The following is a 23,801-nucleotide window of genomic DNA, read 5'->3' as shown; positions in this document are numbered from 1 at the left end:
CATTTAAACAATTGGTCTTCCTATGGGTAATCTGTGACTGTAATTGATTTTTTGCTTTCCAATTGGTCCATATAAGTACTATAAGCAACAATACTTCTACCTGGACAGGCAGTCAAATTCACATGCCTACAGGTCATTTGCAACTTGAATTGTTTAGTTAGTGTCCACTTCTATTTATTAATACTGAGGATAATTTTCTACCTGTACAGGTCATGTGGACCCCTGTTCAGCTATTTGTCATAGTGAATAATCCTGTATGGTTTCTTACAAGTTTAAAGTACTACACTGACTCAACTAAATATATATAGTGTCTGCTCTGTTTTGTCTTGCAGATTTAGACCAATGGTGAGATCTGTCTGACAACCACTCTACATGTGTAATTTTCTGTGATTGTCATTCCTGCTATATATGTCGGACTTGACTAATATGAACAAAAGTCCGTCTTAGCTTATGGGATGAAAAAATGTATTGCACCCAAGAGGTTTGCACAATATCATTCGTAGGTACTGAGATGGAGAGCAGCAGCAACCATCAGTAACAGTCTCTCTTATCAGAATTATGGACGTGATAAGTGGATCAAACACCCCATAACTTGTCCCAGCCTCAAGAGGTGGATTATGTAATGCCAGCCAAGATGGCCATGTTCCTTCACAACTGGACTTGGCCATGTAACTGATTGTAATGGGCCACGACCACCGTTAATCATACAGTTTCAGCCACTAGAAAACAAACTTGTCCAGTTCTATGACTCGCATAGTGCTACCAAGGTTTTCTCAAGTATAATGCCAAGTTATACCAATGCTGAACCCACTTTATGAAACAGTTATACATGGAGTAGTCTAACCACATAGTACTGCTAGGCACTTCCTTCAGACGACTCCTAGTCTGTACAGGCACTCTCATGGCTCTGTCTATTGACATAGTGCTGCTAGGCACTCCCTTCAGACGAATCCTAGTCTGTACAGATAGTCTCATTGATCTGTCTACCGACATAGTGCTGCTAGGCACTTCCTTCAGACAATATCCATTCTGTACAGGTACTTTCATGGATTAGTCTAACCACATAGTGCTGCTAGGCACTGTCATCAGACCATTCTCAGTTTGTACAGGTACTCTCATGGATTAGTTAACTACATAGTGCTGCCAGGAAGACATGCACTTTATATAGACACCCTCATGGATCAGTCTTACCTGCAATAGTACCTCAAAACACTTTGGCATCTGATGTCCATCTTGGGCTCTCCATTTTCAAGAGATGTCTCGTCACTCTCTCTCAAGCCTGTGACCTTCCAAGAGACTCTGCTTAGTGCACTGTTAGAAGTAACATTATTTGATGCAAGTGTAGTGGTCATTGACATTCTTTTTCCAACGACTTTGCAGGTATGCACAGGAGAGATCCACTTCACTGCCTCAATCTATAGACAACAAAACGGGCATTCCAGTTCCCTCTTCATTATTAGACTTTACTTGGATTAGTTTTGTCCTTTGAACCATGTATCCAATATTTTGATGATCCTCAGTATGCAGACCACAGCTTATATCCTTCCTCCATGAATCTGAATGGAATAAGTGGGTGCATATTCATAGTAGGATCTACTGACACTGATCTTCTGTGCCTTTTTGGAGCAATCCATCTACTAGAGTAGTTATTCGTCAGAAGAGTTCTGCTCCTTATGGCATTTAAATCATGGAGGGGAGCCGGTGTTAAGGCATGATTCTGGATTGGATCTCCAGCCATTACAAAGAAGGGTTTTGTCAAATGGTTAACATTTAGTTGACCACATGACTCCAGTCCAGAAGTCATTCCTATGATGAAAGTCTTTTCTTAAGGTCCAGAACTAAGGAATCGTAAGCTATCATAGTACAGAAAGATATCTATTTCTTGTTTCATTAAAATGATAGTAATTTTAATGAGAGAGTAGTAACATATTCTGCTTTTAAAAAAGGAAGAGGAAAAAGAAATTATATATAAGTATTGTGATTTTTTTTATATATACTCCCCTCAGTCACTTTAAAATTGTTTGCTTTACATGTTCCTATACATTGAAATATACAATACTATCCAATATGCAACATGTACTAGTCTCGTCTGATTACTCAGATTTGATATGAAAATGATACAGATTTTTAAATGATGTACTCTGATTACCCAGTGAGTTCATATGAAAATGATACCAAATTCTAAACAGCATCTGCAAGTGGCTACTCCACATTACAAGTTAATTTTCAAGTGTAGTTTACTGGAACAACCCTTACACAAATCTACAAAAGAAAAGAACTGTTTTGAATCTTGCACCTTTCAAAAGAGAAAGATTTTTGGACACATTAATTTCTTTGTTGATTAAACAGAGCTAAATTTATAAACATAACTTGGGGAAGGGGATTTCTTTAAGTCATGGCACAGTACAGGTTTTTCAAACATGCTTTCCTTGAATGTTAATGCCTAGAACATCATAATTCTCACTAGGCAACTAAACATTAATGTCTGGACCATCAGGATTCTCACTAGACAATAAAAAGTTCATGTCGACAACATCACTATTCTTACTAGGCAATTGAATTTTAATGTCTAGATCATCAGGGTTCTCATTGGACAAATGACTATTAATGTCCAGACTGGGCTATTAAATGTTAATGCCTAGACTGGGCTATTAACTATTAATGTCTAGACTGGGCTATTAAATGTTAATGTCTAGACTGGACTATTAAATGTCAATGTCTAGATTGGGCTATTACCTATTAATGTCTAGACTGGGTTATTAAATGTTAATGTCTAGACTGGGCTATTAACTATTAACGTCTAGACTGGGCTATTAAATGTTAATGTCTGGACTATGAGGGTTAACTTCTCACTAGGCTATTAAAAAACATGGATGTCTGCACGAGAAAACGTGCTTTCTTATGATAGATTTAAGATTTAGCTTTATGTCTTAATTTGAGTTGGTAATGATTATTCTTTTTTATGAACTTATTTATAGCTGTTTCGGAAAAAATGAAAAATAAGACATTATATGCTGTAGTCGCCCATAAGTAGCCAAGAACAAGCATTCTTAGCATTCTTGTAACTCATTGGCAACAGGCACAATATTTAATAGATGCTGTCTTTACAGTGTAGATTTAGAGAAACTATGAAGTTTTATACTTATTTTCCAACCGTTCTGGTGGCCTAGTTGTTAGAGGGTCCGCCTCGGATGCAAGAGGTCATGGGTTCGATCCCTGGCTGGGTCATACCAAAGACTTACAAAAATGGTACTAACAGCTGCCTCGCTTGGCACTCAGCATTAAGATGTTAGTGTTAGGACTGGTCGGCCCGGTGTCAGGATAATGTGACTGGGTGGGACATCATGCCACATGTCTGCGGCATGATGCCCCAGTGCTAGAGATCACTATAAACTGCAACACTGCAGACATCGTAGCGATATGACTGAAAAATTGTTAAAGCTACGTTAAAAATCCAAATCACACACACACACACACTTATTTTCCAGCAAGTCAAAGATTCCATAGATGACTTTATGCTGCCAGAGACGAATGAATATGTACAGGATTTATATGCAGTAGGCACACAGGAGAACAGCATGAACAAGTAAGCTCATCATGTTGCCAAGTAATGACAAGAGAGTATCAGACATGTGGTATAGATCCTTTTTCCTAAAGTTATAAAACTGTATGGCCTGCAGTGATCATGTTTCCAGGTGATAACAAGCAAGTAACTGGCATCTTACTTGATATAAAGATTTTGTCCTAAAGTTATAAAATTATATGGCATGCAGGGATCATGGTATCAGGTGAAATGGATATATAAAAGCTGCATGGCTAGAATAATGTTGTTAGGGCAACAATAATGACAAATGACAGTTTCATTCTTAATCTTCTATTATTACTGTATAGACTCGCACATTACTGTATATAATTGTACATTACTATATATACTTGCACATTATAGAGAAGATGTGATAGAGATACTATAATACAGATGAGTGTGATAGAGATACTGTCACACAAAGGGGGTATGAAAGAGAGACTAATACAGAGGTGTGTGATAGATATATACTATAATACAGAGGGGTGTGGTAGAGATACTGTAATATAGAGGGGTGTGATAGAGATACTGTAATATAGAGGAGTGTGATAGAGATACTGTAATACAGAGGGGTGTGGCAGAGATAATATAGTAGAGAGGGGTGTGATAGATACACTATAATACAGAGGGGTGTGATAGAGATACTGTAGTACAGAGGGGTGTGATAGAGATACTGTCACACAAAGGGGGTATGAAAGAGAGACTAATACAGAGGGGTGTGATAGATATATACTATAATACAGAGGGGTGTGATAGAGATACTAATATAGAGGGTGTGATAGAGATACTGTAATATAGAGGAGTGTGATAGAGGTGTAATATAGAGGTATGTGATAGATATATACTATAATACAGAGGAGTGTGATAGAGGTGTAATATAGAGGTATGTGATAGATATATACTATAATACAGAGGAGTGTGATAGAGATACTATAATATAGAGTGTGATAGAGATACTGTAATACAGAGGGGTGAGGCAGAGATAATATAGAAGAGACGAGTGTGATAGATACACTATAATACAGAGGGGTGTGATAGAGATACTGTAGTACAGAGGGGTGTGATAGAGATACTGTTATGGAGAATCTAATAAAGAGGGTTGTATGTAGTTTCATTTAATTGGAACAGATCTGTAAAGACACAATTTTTCTAATGATATTGTTCCTATTTATAGCAGGGATGGTCCTGGCTTTTAAAAAGCTGTCGCCAAAATAATCGCCAACCTCAATATTTTGTCGCCAATTTTCAAAAGGTGTCGCCAAAACAAGTAGTGTACATTTTTCCAAGTGTTAATTTAGTCTATTAATGTAACAGGCAATGAAAATTACAAAAGATGGATTAGTTAATACTTTAATTACAACAAGCATTAACAAAATGTTACAAAGTGTTACATGAAGATCCGTCGCGATTTTAGGGCTGCCCACTTGTTGAATGCAGTTTCAAAGTCTAATTTTTCACATCTGTACATGCTGATTCTCATTAAATTCTCGAGAGATGAGATGCAGAGCTTATTTCTGATGTCAGTTTTTATGAGGTTCATCTTACTGAATCCACGTTCACAGTCCTCAGTGCTGACAGGTGACACCAGTAGTCTCTCAGCAGCCCCCCCCCCCACTTTATGGCTAGCTTCACAAAGCTTGTAGCAAATTGCTTCCTAAATCCCAAGAATGATCACTGAATGCTGTATAAATTTTCTCGACAAGAAAAATAGGATCTCCATTCCCACGAATGAAACTTACACGAGTCAACACCTGGCAATATTGGACCGTGTATATATAAGCGTAAATTCACACCCAATTTAGGGATTCTTTCACTCCTGTATTTTGAGAAATAAATAATTATTATTAATTATGCAAAACTGTTTGTTTTTTTGGTTTTCTTTTGCTATTTCTTGTTGCGTAGTTTAAGTCTCTGCAGCCGTAACACAGGACTGATGGCAAAAGGAAAAGATCAATGAGTAAAATGCTGCACTGGCGACAGATGTAATTGTGATTGAGATTTTTTCCATTTGCTTTGTATTTATACACAGTAGTCGGTACTTCAAAGGTTATCAGTTTTCTATGAAGGTTCAGCAAAACTATTGTATTGGTATATGTATAAAAAAAACCCCAGAAGGATTAGCCATACAATTAATTGTATCTGTTCTATTCGCGTCTTCAGAAGTGGGTCAGTTGTAGGTATAGTGCGGTAGCATGATTGACTGTATTGCAGCATACAGTACTCAGCCCAGATGTCAGCATAAGCAGATTATGATGTAACAATGCACTGTAAAGATAGGGTTGTCAATAAGAACAAAGGATCGTTTGTGTAACAGATTGATTCCAATGCATTGCTTAGTCAAGTTTAAGGCTTCCTTTCGTTCTGGCTTTAAATTTATTCAGTCCAAATCCATGATTGTATGTACAAATTAAATAACCAAAAAGTATGTCGCCAAAAAAATTGCCAGATGGGATATTTTTGTCGCCAATAAGGAAAAAAAATCGCAATTTGCGACATTGGCGAAGCCCAGGACGATCCCTGTATAGTGTGATAAAATGTAAACTGATAGCTAAATAATAAATGTTCAGATGTATATAAATTCAAGATGAAAACTAAATGTCACAAATCAAAATAGTATTTTTCTTTGGGTATCAAATACTGTTCGGTTTGTTTCATTTTTGAAAATTTCATACAGTTTACCAGAAATAAATGTCAGTGTTATATAGGTCAATTTAAATTATGTATCTTTTGTTCTTTCTTTTTTTGTACAAAGTAAAATATTTAGTTAAAATATAGCAAAAGTTAACCACATATTTGTTGTCTCCATTGTAGAAAAGAATGGGAGATCCTGCTTCAAGAGACCTTAGGCCCATCTCACGTGCTGTTTCATTCAGTAACACATGGGGCCCTACACCTTGCCATCTTTATCAAACGGGACCTTATATGGTTTTGTTCAGGTATATTTTTTTAATGGTTTCTTTTAGTTGGTAGCAATTGGAATAATTTGTGACATTAATATGTCAGTTGTTTTTTTGTCATAATTAATACATTTTTGCTTTTCAATTTCTTTGATGGAAGATTATTTGCTTGGTTTTGTAGATATATTTAATTGTAGGTAAAGTCGAACCACGGTGCCAGTCTGATATCTTTACAAGAGGGAGACAGGACATTATGAAATATTATTGTAAAAGTGTATTGCACAATCCACTATGAGAGATCCAATTTTTAACCCTCAAACAGCCTCCAAAGATTGTTTTTTGTTGACAACAAAATATATGGATATGTGTCATATTGGAGCACAAATTGTCCAGTGACTTAAGATAATTATTTTTTCCTTTAATATTCCTGAAAGTATTTACTCTTTATTTTGCCCCTTAAAGTGCCAAGTATTTAGCTGTACTGGTCATGGACCAGAAAAGCTTACTAGGAAAATTGCCATCAGAATTTACTCCTACATTTATCCACTGGTCCAGTTGATCCTAAGTGAAAATGATGCCATTCAGAAATTCATTATGATCTCCACATTGTCATCTTGAGAATATTGTTGCTGCTGATCCTCTGAAAGCAGGGTCATGTCAATATGGGATTTTCACTAAAAGACTTCTTGTGATGTCTAGTTGGTCCTAAACGAAAATGGTACTAATCTGACATCCAGTATGGCCACCTTGGCAGCCACCTTGAAATCTACTACTCCTGAATGGAAAGTCATATTGGCAAGTAGTTTTTGCCAGAAGAGTTATTATGGTGTCCTAAATTAAAATATGTAGATGCCACATTGGTGTCCTAAATTAAAATATGTAGATGCCACAGTGGTGCCCTAAATTGAAATATGTTGTTGTTGTTGTATGGTTTAACGCCATTTTTCAGCACACGATAGGCTATATATGGCAGCCAGTATTAATGGTGGAGGAAGAACCCGAGAAAACCCTGGAAAGAACCACCAACCCACGAGAAGCTACTGGCAAGCTTTCTCACATACCCACATTGGCTGAATCTGAGACTCGAACCCATGCAGACAGAGGTGAGATGGCAGTGATCCGTAACGGAGAGCGCATTAGACCACTCAGCCACTCAGGGCCCCAAATTAAAATATGTAGATGCCACAATGGTGTCCTAAATTAAAATATGTAGATGCCACAATGGTGTCCTAAATTAAAATATGTAGATGCCACAGTGGTGTCCTAAATTAAAATATGTAGATGCCACAATGGTGCCCTAAATTAAAATATGTAGATGCCACAATGGTGTCCTAAGTTAAAATATGTAGATGCTACAATGGTGTCCTAAATTAAAATATGTAGATGCCACAATGGTGTCCTAAATTAAAATATGTAGATGCCACAATGATGTCCTAAATTAAAATATGTAGATGCCACAATAGTGTTATGCATTACACATATTTAAATGGATGGTCATATCAGCATGGAGTTTTCATTGAATGGAAAGTCATATCAGCATGGAGTTTTCATTGAATGGAAAGTCATATCAGCATGGGGTTTTTACTGAATGGATGGTCAGATCAGCATGGAGTTTTCACCAGTAGACTTAAGTCAATATGGTGTTGATTTTGATGTCCAATATGGCTGCTACAGTGGCCACTTGGAAAAACTTGTTATCACTACTCCTTTTGAATGGAAAGTCATATCAGCATGGCGTTTTCACTGAATGGAAAGTCATTTCAGCATGGGGTTTTCACTGAATGGAAAGTCATATCAGCATTGGTTTTTCACTGAATGGATGTTCATATCAGCATTGGTTTTTCACTGAATGGAGGGTCATATCAGCATGGGGTTTTTACTGAATGGAAAGTCATATCAGCATGGGGTTTTCACTGAATGGATGGTCATATCAGCATGGGGTTTTTACTGAATGGAAAGTCATATCAGCATGGGGTTTTCACTGAATGGAAAGTCATATCAGCATGGGGTATTCACTGAATGGAAAGTCATATCAGCATGGGGTTTTCACTGAATGGATGGTCATATCAGCATTGGTTTTTCATTGAATGGATGTTCATATCAGCATGGGGTTTTCATTGAATGGATGTTTATATCAGCATGGGATTTTCATTGAATGGATGTTTATATCAGCATGGAGTTTTCATTGAAAAGATGTTCATATCAGCATGGGTTTTTCACTTAATGACTTCTTAAACACATCAGTTATTATTATAATCTGTTGAGGATTTTGTGCCAATCTGATGTTCAATATGGCCACCACAGAAGCCATATTGACATTTGATTTCATCAGGAGAATTTTTATGGTGTCTAGTTGATCCTAGTGGATAATCGTTCAAATAAGGTGTTGTACTAGAAGATTTTTTATAATGTCTGGTTGGTCCTAAATGACAATGGTGCCCATAGACATTCACTATGGCCAACACAGTTGCCATCTTGAAAATCTTTTTATCACTTCTCTTCGGAATAAATGATCATATCAGTAAGGAGATTTTACAATAAGACTATCTTTGTTGTCAAGTTGATCCTAAATGAAAACCTCCAATATGGCCACCTCATGTCCAACTTGAAATCATATTATCACTTCATAACCTGGATGACCTGGCATATTGACATTGTCTTTTCACCAAAAAGATTCTTGGGATGTCTGGTTGTTCCTAAATGGAAATGATGCAAGTCTGATATATAGTATGGTCACTATGGTAGCCATCTTGAAATTTGTTATTGTTACTCCCACAAAATGGAAAGCCATATCAACATATATTTTCTCCAGTAACACTTCTTATAATATCTTGTTTACCCTAAGTCATACATCAAAGATGGCTACCATGACAGCTGTCTTAAAAATTTCACGAACACTAATCCCCCTGAATCGACGGTTATATTGACATAGGATTTTCATTAAAAGAACTTGTAATGTCAATTTGGTCCTAAAATTAAAATGATGCCAATCTGACAGCCAGTATTTCCACCACATCAGCTAATTTGAAAATGTTGTTGTCAATGTAGAATATCAGAGATGGATTCAACATCAAGCAGTTAAAAGAAAGAAATGCTCTTACCTTGAATTTCTGGAATTTCTTTTCTACCAGTAGAGAGCAGCAATCCCTTCATGGGACTCTTGTTCATAGTTAAACTATAGCTTTACAAAACATAGATCTACTCATAGATTTTGTGTAGTTAGTTTATGTGACCTTTGGTTTTTCTTTAGTTCTGATAGTAGTTTTCCTCCTAATACTACTTACAGTTCCTGAAGATGACATTGTGCAGACAAGAGCTGTGACAATGGTGAAAACCAAAGGTGCTATTGGAATTGGATTCACATTCTTTGGGAATTCATATCTTTTCATCAACTGCCATTTTGCACGTAAGCTCTTATTATTTTAAATTTGTATGTACCTTATAGTTGCATTTAAATTTGATCATATAATTCAACTGCATTATTTGCATTGAATATGAAACAGCTTTCTTTTTTTCAGAAACTATCTTGCCTATAGGCTGGTGAATTTAAGATTCTAACTTGCATGGTAAAGTTTAAACTTTTAATGCTGTTGATCTTGATGAATGACAAGTTATATATTTTAATTTCAAAATTAAATAATTACTTTTAATTTCAAATAAAACCACATTTACATGTAATCACTGCGTGTTTTGTCAATTTTTTATTGTACAGAGCTGTCAGTTGAGTTTTGTAAAGGATTAACCTCAGATTTCATTGTTAGAACTCTATGGTCTTCAGTCATGTAAAAGAAAGGAAGTGAAACCAACAATATGATTAAAATTCAGCAAACAATTTATTTCTCTAAATTACACAGTCAACATTTAAGAGTAACAATACAGTATTGTGAATTAAATCCTAAATGATCCTAAATATCCAATCATAAGTCCAAAATGTTCCCAATGAATTCCAATTGTCTTGAATGTCTTAATGTATCACAGTGACATTATCCAGAATGTTTTTGAATGGGTTTTCAATAATCCCAATTTAGTGGTTTTAATCCAAAATATCAATGAACACTTTGCCATTTCAAATTAAAAAAAAAAAAAAAATTAAAAATTAATTCCTCTCTAAACACAACTATAAGTATTCCACAGACTAGTCATACTACAAATGAATGATTGTTTACCAAATCTCCTTATAAGACTGCCACCTGACCTCTAACACAATATAATGTTCAACAGTCGTTGATGAGCATCAATTTGAAATAAGCATCATGTTTTAATTTAAATTTATAATTTGGCTTGTCTAATCATTGTAAATGTCACACATGCCCTGTTCTTTTCAAATGTAAAGAGTCAGCCAAATGTCATTGGGATGTACACTTCCATGAGAACCTAACTAAGTGCTTATTTGGCATCTATCCTGGATTTATTCTGACAACTGCTGAGAATTTAGTCTTTATTTTGCATGGTAATTAAAGCTAATTAACAGTTTAATGATCAGCCAATTACCATTCAGGACAGGAGCTAATAGCAAAGTACCTTACTGTATAGGGTCTGTAACAAGATGAATAGGGTTCTTCAGCTCCTAAGGTTGATAATTATTCAAATGCATTAGATGAATGTTTGTGTATGGCAATGGAGAATATAAATCTCATTCATCATCCAGAGTTCCTAGCATCCACCCCCACCCCTGCCTCCATCTTCCAAACTATTAACAAATTTTTATGATGTTTAACAATCTCACGCACTTATGCCTCAGTTATTGTTTATGGACCCTCTTATTTGCAAGCTTATACAAAAATTAAACATTAACAAGAAGTAGGTAATAAAATTTCAAATCCCTGAGAAATCAACATCTTTGTCATCAGTTCATATTATTTTGTGGTATTTTGTTTTGAAAAATATTTAAGATTAAAAGCGCTTTTGTGTCATAAAGTACTTTAGAAATGATTTGATTCAATAGATAACTACTTGTCTTCTTTGTTGCAGTTTTTTACATAAGCACCTGTGCTGATGTTTTCAGGGATTGTTGAAAATTGCAAACTTTATACAGTAGTCCCCCTCTTATAAGGCCACCCCTAATGCAGCAGGGAAGTGGCCTTATAATGTGGGTGGCCTTTCTAGAGGGGGATGACAAATGCGAATAGTAAATACATATGAAAAAAGTCACAAGTACATTTAATTTTAAATATTTTATATTTTAATTAAAAAATCACATGCATGATGTGAAAATAAATGTAAAACAAACTTTGTCATCATTTGCAAAAGAATGCTATGAATAACCATTGATACAGTTTTAAAACTGTCTTTTTAATTATGTTACAGTTCACATCACGTCACTTTGTTGGTAACAGTCTAAAAAACAAACCAGTCTCATCACATTAAAAATATCATCGAGGATCCTTGCAGAAAACTAACGTCAGTTGAATTACTTTCACGTTCTCCTCTAAACTGAGAATTTTTATTTTCCTCGATGACATGTTGATTCTTTTGCAGTAAGTTATTCATGTTGCCAACTACAATACTGATAAAACAATTTTGTATGCATCTAAACAAATTGCCGTGTGTTTTTAAAGGAAGTGATCTTGTCACATGATTTGTTAGTCGCAGTCTGGTACCCTATTGTTTTTATACATTTCTTGAAACTAGGTGAGGGAAGCCAAAACGGCTTCGATATGTACCATTAACATCAAGCTGATTTGACCTCGCGGCCGCTAGGATTCGTAATTTTGACAATTATTGTCAGTAGTAATAGCCACTGATTACCAAAGTGAACAAGCTCAACATCTTACTAAGGGAAGCCATAAAGGCTATTAAACCATTTTCCTGCTGACTTGGGTATTGTACATCGATACTGCCACTTCTCATCTGTTACTACTGTTCAATAATTGTATTCTTAACAATTATCAGAGTGACTAAACCGGACATGTTATGATAACACAGCAGTAAGGCTAATTGGATTACATGTACGTACCCTTTTGTATGGATTAAAATTTGAGTCTTTCTCGGTTTTTATGGAATAAATTTGGTTTCTCGTGAGGCGTAAATGATATAATATTAACCTTAGTGGTAAATGTACTTTACTCAACACTTCTTTTAATAACGAAAACCTGACATCTGGAAACAGAAATCGGATTACTTAACACACGTTATGAATACAATACTGGTTCTAGATACATATTCAAATAAAATGCGGCCGCTTGTGAGGGGTAAATTTTATAATTTTGCACTAATATGCTGGCCGCTGGTCGCGTTAGCCGGGTGGCCTTTCGCGAGGGGTACTTTTGAACACAAACTCGTCGGTGCCAACGGATTCTGGCCGTAAGGAGCGGGTGGCCGCTGGTCAGGGGGGCCGTTCAAGAGGGGGACTACTGTATATATATATATATTGAAATATAGACCTCTTTTCAAGTTACTACTTTAATTCCAACATGAGCAGTAAAAAAATTTTTTTTATTTCTTTGCACTCTGATGAAATAACTGCAGCACACAGTTGTAAGGTTAAGCCAATGGCTCTGCAGCCTGTGATGATGTTACATTGTTACATCATACTGGACATTACTTTGCTATGCAGCCTATGATGATGCTAGTGTTACATATACTGGACATTACTGTGATATACTGTTTGTGATGATGCTACAGTGTTACATCATACTGGACATTACTGTGTCATGCAGTCTGTGATGATGTTACAGTGTTACATCATACTGGACATTACTGTGCCATGCAGTCTGTGATGATGCTACAGTGTTGCATCACACTGGACATTACTGTGCCATGCAGTCTGTGATGATATTACAGTGTTACATCATACTGGACATTACTGTGCCATGCAGTCTGATGATGCTACAGTGTTATATCATACTGGACATTACTGTGCCATGCAGTCTGTGATGATGTTACAGTGTTACATCATACTGGACATTACTGTGCCATGCAGTCTGTGATGATGCTACAGTGTTACATCATACTGGACATTACTGTGCCATGCAGTCTGTGATGATGCTACAGTGTTACGTCATACTGGACATTGCTGTGCCATACAGTCTGTGATGATGCTACAGTGTTACATCATACTGGACATTACTGTGCCATGCAGTCTGTGATGATACTACAGTGTTACGTCATACTGGACATTGCTGTGCCATGCAGTCTGTGATGATGTTACAGTGTTACATCATACTGGACGTTACTGTGCTATGCAGTCTGTGATGATGTTACAGTGTTGCATCATACTGGACATTACTGTGCTATGCAGTCTGTGATGATGTTACAGTGTTACATCATACTGGACATTACTGTGCTGTGCAGTCTGTGATGATGTTACAGTGTTGCATCATACTGGACATTACTGTGCTATGCAGTCTGTGATGATGCTACAGTGTTACATCATACTGGACATTACTGTGCCATGCAGTCTGTGATGATGCTACAGTGTTGCATCATACTGGACATTACTGTGCCATGCAGTCTGTGATGATGCTACAGTGTTACATCATACTGAACATTACTGTTGGTTTGACGTATGCCTTCTTACAAAGAGGTATCTAATGCAAGGCAATGCCTCTTTTTTTTCCTCATAAAGGGATACAAATCACAGCATCATGTTAAAATAATGATGTAAGAGAAAGAGTCTTGTCTTGCAAAGTCCATTTCATGCTTTCATTTCTCTTATGTGGCAAGTACTGATTATAGATGGGAATCACTTCCTGCCCATTTATTGTACATTTGTAGATCAGAATCACTTCCTGGCTATTTATTGTACATTTGTAGATGGGAATCACTTCCAGGCTTTTTATTGTACATTTGTAGCAACTTCAGCTACTATTAACAACATTTAATACGACCTAGACAAAACTTATGACAAATAATCACAGCTTTATATTTGTATAATGGACAGAAATAGACAAAACATACGATAAATAATAACAGCTTTAGATTTGTGCAGTGGACAGAAATAGACAAAACATACGATAAATAATAACAGCTTTAGATTTGTGCAGTGGACAGAAATAGACAAAGTTATGGAAAAATAATCACAGCTTTATATTTGTGTAATGGACAGAAAGAGAAAAAGCTATGGACCAATGATCACAGCTTTAGATTTGTGTAAAGGACAGAAATAGACAAAACATACGGTAAATAATAACAGCTTTAGATTTGTGCAGTGGACAGAAATAGACAAAGTTATGGAAAAATAATCACAGCTTTATATTTGTGTAATGGACAGAAAGAGAAAAAGCTATGGACCAATGATCACAGCTTTAGATTTGTGTAAAGGACAGAAATAGACAAAACATACGATAAATAATAACAGCTTTTGATTTGTGCAGTGGACAGAAATAGACAAAGTTATGGACAAATGATCACAGCTTTGGATTTGTGTAAAGGACAGAAATAGACAAAACATACGATAAATAATAACAGCTTTTGATTTGTGCAGTGGACAGAAATAGACAAAGTTATGGACAAATGACCACAGCTTTGGATTTGTGTAAAGGACAGAAATGGACAAATAATTATAGCTTTAGATTTGTGTTAAGGACAGAAAATGTTGTATTTACTGGTGGTAGGGTATTTATCAGAATTAAAGCAAATGAATTTATTGAGATAAATGTACAATATTGCATGATGTCAAATGAATTTATTGAGATAAAATCAAATGAATTTATTGAGATAAATGTACAATATTGCATGATGTCAAATGAATTTATTGAGATAAAATGTACAATATTGCATGATGTCAAAGGAATGTATTGAGATAAGTGTACAATATTGCATGATGTCAAAGGAATGTATTGAGATAAAATGTACAATATTGTGTGATGTCAAAGAAATGTTGCTCATGCTGTCCAGTGCTCAAAAGAAAGTTGTTTACACACAGGCTGCTGTCTTTAAAAAAAATCACAGGCCCTTACTCCAATCTACATACATGTATGTCCAAAATTGCTCTATATTTTTAGTATTATTGGTAACACTTTATTGTAAGTGATGTGCTTCAAATATGAGAAGATATAAACAAAATCATATTAAATTGACCTGTCTGTTTATTCAGGTTTCAAATATTTAATGTAAAGCAATATTTTCCTCCAGGTCCTGAAGTCGGCCATTGTCTAATTGCTCTGTCCTCCTTACTTATTGCATCAGCAGTGTTTCTGTTCAGGTAGAATTTGTCTTGCTGAATACAGTTTTTCTCTTGACACTTTTGATGTAGTTCATAAGTGTTTAACTAGTGTTGCATTACAATAATGTAATCGACCGCTCCGGTGGCCTAGTATTTAGAGCATCCACCTTGGATGTGGGAGGTCATGGGTTCAGTCCCCGGACGAGTCATACCAAAGACTTACAAAGATGGTACTAACAGCTGCCCTGCTGGCCGTTCAGCATTAAGACATTAGTGTTAGGACTGGTCGGCCTGGTGTCAGGATAATGTGACTGGGTGGGACATCATGCTACATGTCTGCGGCGTGATGCCTCAGTGCTAGACATCACTATAAACTGCCACACTGCAGACGTCGTAGCGATATGACTGAATTTTTTGTAAAACTACATTAAAAATCTGAATCACACACACACAATAATGTAATCATGAGCCTGGGGCAACTCAATTCATTAAACTTTAAATTGAAACATCTTGAACAATGCAATTAAACAAGACCATAGAAAAATCATTTCTAGTATATAATTCTTTTTTATTTCACCTCCACCAAAGGATGGCTGATTTATAATGAAATACTGAAAGCCATGATGGATTGCATCAAATCCCTTCATTACTTATAATGCCTCAAAAAATATCCCACATTTGGTCTAAACTCTCCAGATGACACCAGTAAAATAACCAACCAGACTGTTTCTGGCTGGTTTTTGTAAGGCACTTTGTTATGTATATTTGATTTAATTTATATTTGATTCCATTTAAGTATTTGTTTGTTAGTTTTAAATATTTTTTTTATTCCATTACATACTATTATAAGGTAACTTTATTTACTGGATTTAATATTGTCCAGATTAGAGTTTAGTTCTGACTGATTTTTTGTGTGTGGACATAAATAGCTTTATAGAAACATTGTTGACCTAGTTCCTGACCTGATTCAGAACCAGTATAGGGTTCTTGTAAACAACTTTCTAAAAAAAATTTAAATTCTTTCCGAGAGTTAAAATCATTGGTTTTAGTCAAGGTCATACTGGGAGTACGTGATGTTAGGCATGTCAAAAGCTTCTGTGTTGTTCTAGAAGGGTAATCATGTGACCCTCATACAGGAATCTGTTTTGCATCTTAAATTAGCATATAACTGTTTTCTATAGAGAATTTGGGCAGTCGGGCTTTAAACCATTGACACTTAAAGGTGTTTTGTTGTGACCTGTTTTAGTTGAATTTTTTTAATTTTTCTTCAAATTATTTGGATTCTAAGAGATTATGTTCCCCTGGAAATACTTGTGCTTAATTCTTGGACAAAGACAGTTATAGAAATTTACACAGAATTCAAAAACTGGAATATTATTTTCTGTGAGTCAACACAGAACTGTTGACACATCAGTATGATGCTGACCACAGCATACGCCATCGCCTTCCATTTTGGATTTCATCGAGATTCGAACTCAGTTTCATTAGGACTTTTTGTTACTAGGACTTCTGTTTTTTAATTCTTGGATTATTTTTGGATTTGATTCGTAGAACTGTAAGTTCTTTTTCTCATTTTTACCCTTTTTTAGGGAATAAGTTATTTGTTAAATTTTACAAAGCTTGTTGTCTTCACTCTTTTCTTTTCCATTTTGTAAGAGCCTAAACGTAACAACTTATATATCCTTCAGTACAATCACATGTATGTTAAAGCTGAGTGAACACTAATTATAGGTAACCCAGACTATCTATTGCCCAGTCATAGGTCACAGGCTTCACTTTGTGCATAAAAAGTTTACAGCGTTCGATAGAGGTATCATAAGTAGACAATCTTAATAAGAGTAAATGGGTATTTGTGGGATAAATATTACTAATTGATTAGTCTTTCACCATCTTAAAAATAAATGTCCACATTTCATCAGTCAATTCAAAGTTTTCTCAGGCAAACCAGATTTTGTTTCTCAACAAACCAGATGGGCCCCTCACTTAGAATACTGGATAGGCCCGATCTGAAATTAAAGGGGCCCTGGGCATCAGCCTATCAGATTGTTTGAGCATGGGTGTCACATGAAGCAGATGAATACAGGAAAACAAAAACAATATTACATGACATCATAGGAATGTGTGTCACATGTGCAGTGTTCACTTGTGCACTATAGAGCACATGCAGCTTGATGTGAACAAGTTGAATTTGGCATGAATGTTTCTATGCATGCTTGAATGATATGGTAAGATTTTAGTACAATTTTAATAACATATTTCAAATGTTTATTACCTTTTGAATTTTTAAATTTATTTTTGGAGGTCTGCATTTAGGACATGCATTTTTACAAACATAAACTGATATTTATTAAGAGAGATATATAAATGATTAGAAGAAATTTAACACTTCAGCTGGTGATGAAAAGAAGAAAGACAGATTGGGTGACTATCAGAAGATTATTCACCAACTAAACCTTCCAAAGGCAGCAAGCAACTCTTCCCCTAAATCCTCAGCAGGTAATATGTCATACTAATTCAGCCATCATTAATCTTGTAATATGTCATACTAATTCAGCCATCATTAACCTTGTAAGATGTCATACTAATTCAGCCATCATTAAGCTTGTAAGATGTCATACGAATTCAACCATCATTAAGCTTGTAATATGTCATACGAATTCAACCATCATTAAGCTTGTAATATGTCATATGAATTCAGCCATCATTAAGCTTGTAATATGTCATACAAATTCAGCCATCATTAAGCTTGTAATATGTCATACTAATTCAACCATCATTAAGTTTGTAATATGTCATACTAATTCAACCATCATTAAGCTTGTAAGATGTCATACTAATTCAGCCATCATTAAGCTTGTAATATGTCATACTAATTCAGCCATCATTAAGCTTGTAATATGTCATACGAATTCAACCATCATTAAGCTTGTAATATGTCATACGAATTCAACCATCATTAAGCTTGTAAGATGTCATACTAATTCAGCCATCATTAAGCTTGTAATATGTCATACTAATTCAGCCATCATTAAGCTTGTAAGATGTCATACTAATTCAACCATCATTAAGTTTGTAATATGTCATACGAATTCAACCATCATTAAGCTTGTAAGATGTCATATGAATTCAACCATCATTAAGCTTGTAATATGTCATACTAATTCAACCATCATTAATCTTGTAATGTCATACTAATTCAGCCATCATTAAGCTTTTAATATGTCATACTAATTCAACCATCATTAAGCTTGTAATATGTCATACTAATTCAACCATCATTAAGCTTGTAATATGTCATACTAATTCAACCATCATTAAGCTTGTAATATGTCATACTAATTCAGCCATCATTAAGCTTGTAATATGTCATTAATATGTCATACTAATTCAACCATCATTAAGCTTGTAAGATGTCATACTAATTCAGCCATCATTAAGCTTGTAAGATGTCATACTAATTCAACCATCATTAATCTTGTAAGATGTCATACTAATTCAGTAATCATTAATTGTAAGTATACATAATAGTTCCTTGTTGAAACAAGAATACTGTTTTAAAGCAAGAGTTCTGCAAAATGGGGTATTGTGCCAATGAATGTCATAAAGCAGGCAAGAATATCAGTTAGAAGTTCTAGGTCCATAGTGATACTGTCTCATTAGGTTTACAGTAATGATGTCCCGTTAGGTATATAGTAATATTGTCCCATTAGATATACAGTAATAATGACCCATAAGGTATACAGTAATATTGTCCCATTAGATATACAGTAATAATGTCCCATTAGACATACAGTAATATTGTCCCATTAGGTATACAGTAATGATGTCCCATTAGACATACAATAATATTGTCCCATTAGGTATACAGTAATGATGTCCCATTAGACATACAGTAATATTGTCCTATTAGGTATACAGTATATTGTTCCATTAGATATACACTAATATTGTAACATGAGATATTTAGTGATATTGTCCCCTTAGGTATACAGTAATATTGACCCATTAGATATACAGTAATATTATCCCATTAGATTCACAATAATATTTTCCCTGTTAAGTATACAGTAATATTGTCCCATTAAATTTACAGTAATATTTTCCCATTAAGTATACAGTAATATTGTCCCATTAGATATACAGTAAGATTGTCTCATTAGATTCACAGTAATTTTTTCCCCATTAAGTATACATTTATATTGTCCCATTAGATTTACAGTAATATTTTCCATTCAGTATACAGTAATATTGTCTCATTAGATTTACAGTAATATTTTCCATTAAGTATACAGTAATATTGTCTCATTAGATTTACGGTAATATTTTCCATTAAGTATACAGTAATATTGTCTCATTAGATTTATGGTAATATTTTCCATTAAGTATACAGTAATATTGTCTCATTAGATTTATGGTAATATTTTCCATTAAGTATACAGTAATATTGTCTCATTAGATTTACAGTAATATTTTCCATTCAGTATACAGTAATATTGTCTCATTAGATTTACAGTAATATTTTCCATTAAGTATACAGTAATATTGTCTCATTAGATTTACAGTAATATTTTCCATTAAGTATACAGTAATATTGTCTCATTAGATTTACAGTAATATTTTCCATTCAGTATACAGTAATATTGTCTCATTAGATTTACAGTAATATTTTCCATTAAGTATACAGTAATATTGTCTCATTAGATTTACAGTAATATTTTCCATTCAGTATACAGTAATATTGTCTCATTAGATTTATGGTAATATTTTCCATTAAGTATACAGTAATATTGTCTCATTAGATTTACGGTAATATTTTCCATTAAGTATAGAGTTATATTATATCATTAGAGTCAGAGTAGTATTGTCTCATTAGATATACAGTAATATTGTCCCATTAGATTCATAGTAATATATTCCCATTAAGTATACTGTAATATTGTACCATTATATTCACGGTAATATTTTCCTATTAAGTATACATTAATATTGTCCCATTAGATTTCACAGTAATATTTTCCCATTAGATTTCACAATAATATTTTCCCATTAAGTATACAGTAATATTGTCTCATTAGATTCATATATGTAGTAATGTTGTCCCATTAGATATACAGTAATATTGTCCCATTAGATTCATAGTAATATTGTCCCATTAAGTATACAGTTATATTGTCCCATTAGATTTACAGTAATATTGTCCCATTAGATTTCACACTAATATTTTCCCATTAAGTATACAGTAATATTGTCCCATTAGATTCACGGTAATATTTTCCCATTAAGTATACAGTAGTATTGTCCCATTAGATTCACAGTAATATTTTCCCATTAGGTAAACAGTTATATTGTCCCATTAGATTCACAGTAATATTTTCCCATTAGATTTCGCAGCAATATTTTCCCATTAGATTTCACAGTAATATTTTCCCATTAAGTATACAGTAATATTGTCCCATTAAATTCACAGTTAATATTTTCCCATTAAGTATACAGTAGTATTGTCCCATTAGATTCACAGTAATATTGTCCCATTAGATTCACAGTAATATTGTCCCATTATATTTATCGTAATATTTTCCCATTAAGTATGCAGTAATATTGTCCCATTAGATTCACAGTAATATTGTCCCATTAGATGTACAGTAAGATTGTCCCGTTATATTTATCGTAATATTTTCCCATTAAGTATACAGTAATATTATCCCATTACATTCAAAGTAATATTTTCCCATTAGATTCAAAGTAATATTGTCTCATTAGATATACAGTAATAATGACCCATAAAGTATACAGTAATATTGTCCCATTAGATATACAGTAATAATGTCCCATTAGACATACAGTAATATTGTCCCATTAGGTATACAGTAATGATGTCCCATTAGACATACAATAATATTGTCCCATTAGGTATAGAGTAATGATGTCCCATTAGACATACAGTAATATTGTCCTATTAGGTATACAGTATGGTATACAGTATATTGTTCCATTAGATATACACTAATATTGTAACATGAGATATTTAGTGATATTATTAGATGTACAGTAAGATTGTCCCATTATATTTATCGTAATATTTTCCCATTAAGTATACAGTAATATTATCCCATTAGATTCAAAGTATTATTTTCCCATTAGATTCAAAGTAATATTTTCCCATTAGATTAAAAGTAATATTTTCCCATTAAGTATATAGTAATATTGTCCCATTAGATTCACAGTAATATTGTTCCATTAGATTCACAGTAATTTTGTCCCATTAGATTCACAGTAATTATGTCCCATTAGATTCACAGTAATATTTTCCCATTAGATTCACAGTAATATTGTCCCATTAGATTCACAGTAATATTGTCCCATTAGATTCACGGTAATATTGTCCCATTAGGTTCACAGTAATATTGTCGCATTAGATATACAGTAATATTGTTTGTAAGTTACAGTTGAATACAGAGTCCAGTGTATAAATGATGACTCTCAAATCTTTGACACAAAAATCAGATCATTTGTGACACCACATCTTTGCTGACAGAAAAGTGTTAACCTCTCCAAAACACATATTCCAGATTTTGAAGAAATTAGGTCATTTAGTGAAAATTCCAAACCATATTGTATGCAACCTTACACTGAGGGTACAACTGGGTTACTGTGACCACTTGCCCAGAATTTACTGAACATTACATTAAAAATAATGACCTTACTCTATTTTCCATACCTATTCACCTATTTCCAAGTGTGCATTGTATGTGCATCTTGGGGGTTAAACTGTGTCACAAACTGTATATGGGTTGTTAACCAACAGAAAAAAAAAACTGACATACCATAGAAAAGTTGGTGCAGCTTATGAGCTGTTTTTCACAAGGTTTCCATATCAAGCTCTGCTTGTGAATATATTGTAACATTTGTCATTGTTGAATAACATTATATGAGTAGAAAAATATATGAAAATCCATGGTTACCCTGGGCATCCAGTGTTGAAACACTTTATATAAGACTGCACAGTCTGGTTCCTACTAAGATAAAGTGGTTGTCCACATTAGAAATTCCCTAATATAATTCTACTGAAAATGAATGTAAAATGTTTGGTGTTTTGGGAGGAAATAACTTTCTTTTCATTTTTTAAATACTTTTTTCTGCTATTGAACTGCATATACATGTATCATGCAAGTTACCAAATCTATTTTCATCGGTTCAGTTATCTATCCATCATACTTTTAAAAAAAGACACCCATAATCATCACAGTGTAATTATTTACCAAATCTATTTTCATCGGTTCAGTTATCTATCCATCATACTTTTAAAAAAAAGACACCCATAATCATCACAATGTAATTATTTAGCGGTATTGTATATTGGCATAGAATAGTAAAATTGTTAATTGCTGTTTGGAGTCACCCATATGTAACCTAAGCTCTAAGACAAAGGTGCTCTGTCTGATATAGAGGTATTGAAAAACAACTACAATCTTAGTATGCTGCTGAACATATTGACATTGTGTTTTCACTGGAAGACATTTTATGGTATCTAGTTGGTTCTAAATGGAAATAGTGTAAATCTGGTATCCATTATGGCCACAATAGCAGCCATCATGAAAATCTTGCAATTGTTACTCCAGAACAGAAGGTAATATCAACATAGGGTTTTCACCACAAGACTTCCTTTAATGCCTTGTTGTGGTCCCTGGTGGCTGAGTAGTTTATGTGCTTACTGTGTTAGATCACTGACATGTCACATCTGTCTGTATGGGTTCTACTTTTGGCTCATTCAGTGTGGGTATTTGAGAAAGCTAATAACTTCTAGTGGGTCAGTGGTTGTTCTCTGGGATTTCTTGGTTCTTTCTCCACCAAATGGTGTCCTTGACAGCCATATTGAATGAAATATGGTGCTGCCAATGTAAATGGTACCAATCTGACAACCACAGAATTTAATTTGAAAATCTTCTTATCATCCCTGAAGAGTATTAGAGATGGTTTTAACACTCAGCAGTTACACGGAAGAAATATCATATCTTGAATTCCTGGAAATTCTTCTCAACCAGCAGAGTATGAGGTAGAATATGAGCCTTATCAAGGGACTCTTGTTCATCGTGGTAATCAGACTCATTATAAACCATAGCTTTACAAAACAATGATCTACTCAGAGACTTGTTTAGTTAGTCTAGTTATTATTGTGCACTCTGTGGTTTTCCACACAACACTAATATTGTTCGAC

The 23,801-nt window shown here is 34.3% G+C and overlaps 1 protein-coding gene across 1 annotated transcript in view; it reads left to right on the top strand.

Moving 5' to 3' along the window:
* The window catches only part of LOC149780216 (phosphatidylinositol polyphosphate 5-phosphatase type IV-like), a 60,367-nt gene that overhangs the window by 5,500 nt on the left and 31,066 nt on the right, over positions 1-23,801 (top strand). Inside the window, exons 3-6 of the mRNA XM_089936973.1 lie at positions 3,489-3,586; positions 6,395-6,519; positions 9,767-9,886; positions 17,978-18,082. Of these exons, the coding sequence (XP_089793099.1) occupies positions 3,489-3,586; positions 6,395-6,519; positions 9,767-9,886; positions 17,978-18,082 (448 nt within the window). The remainder of the gene's footprint in view (positions 1-3,488; positions 3,587-6,394; positions 6,520-9,766; positions 9,887-17,977; positions 18,083-23,801) is intronic.

The sequence above is a fragment of the Sinohyriopsis cumingii genome, chromosome 16, assembly GCF_028554795.1.
Source record: "Sinohyriopsis cumingii isolate HCF-2022 chromosome 16, ASM2855479v2, whole genome shotgun sequence".
Classification (NCBI taxonomy): domain Eukaryota; kingdom Metazoa; phylum Mollusca; class Bivalvia; order Unionida; family Unionidae; genus Sinohyriopsis; species Sinohyriopsis cumingii.
This window is presented reverse-complemented; position numbering and strand designations above follow the sequence as displayed.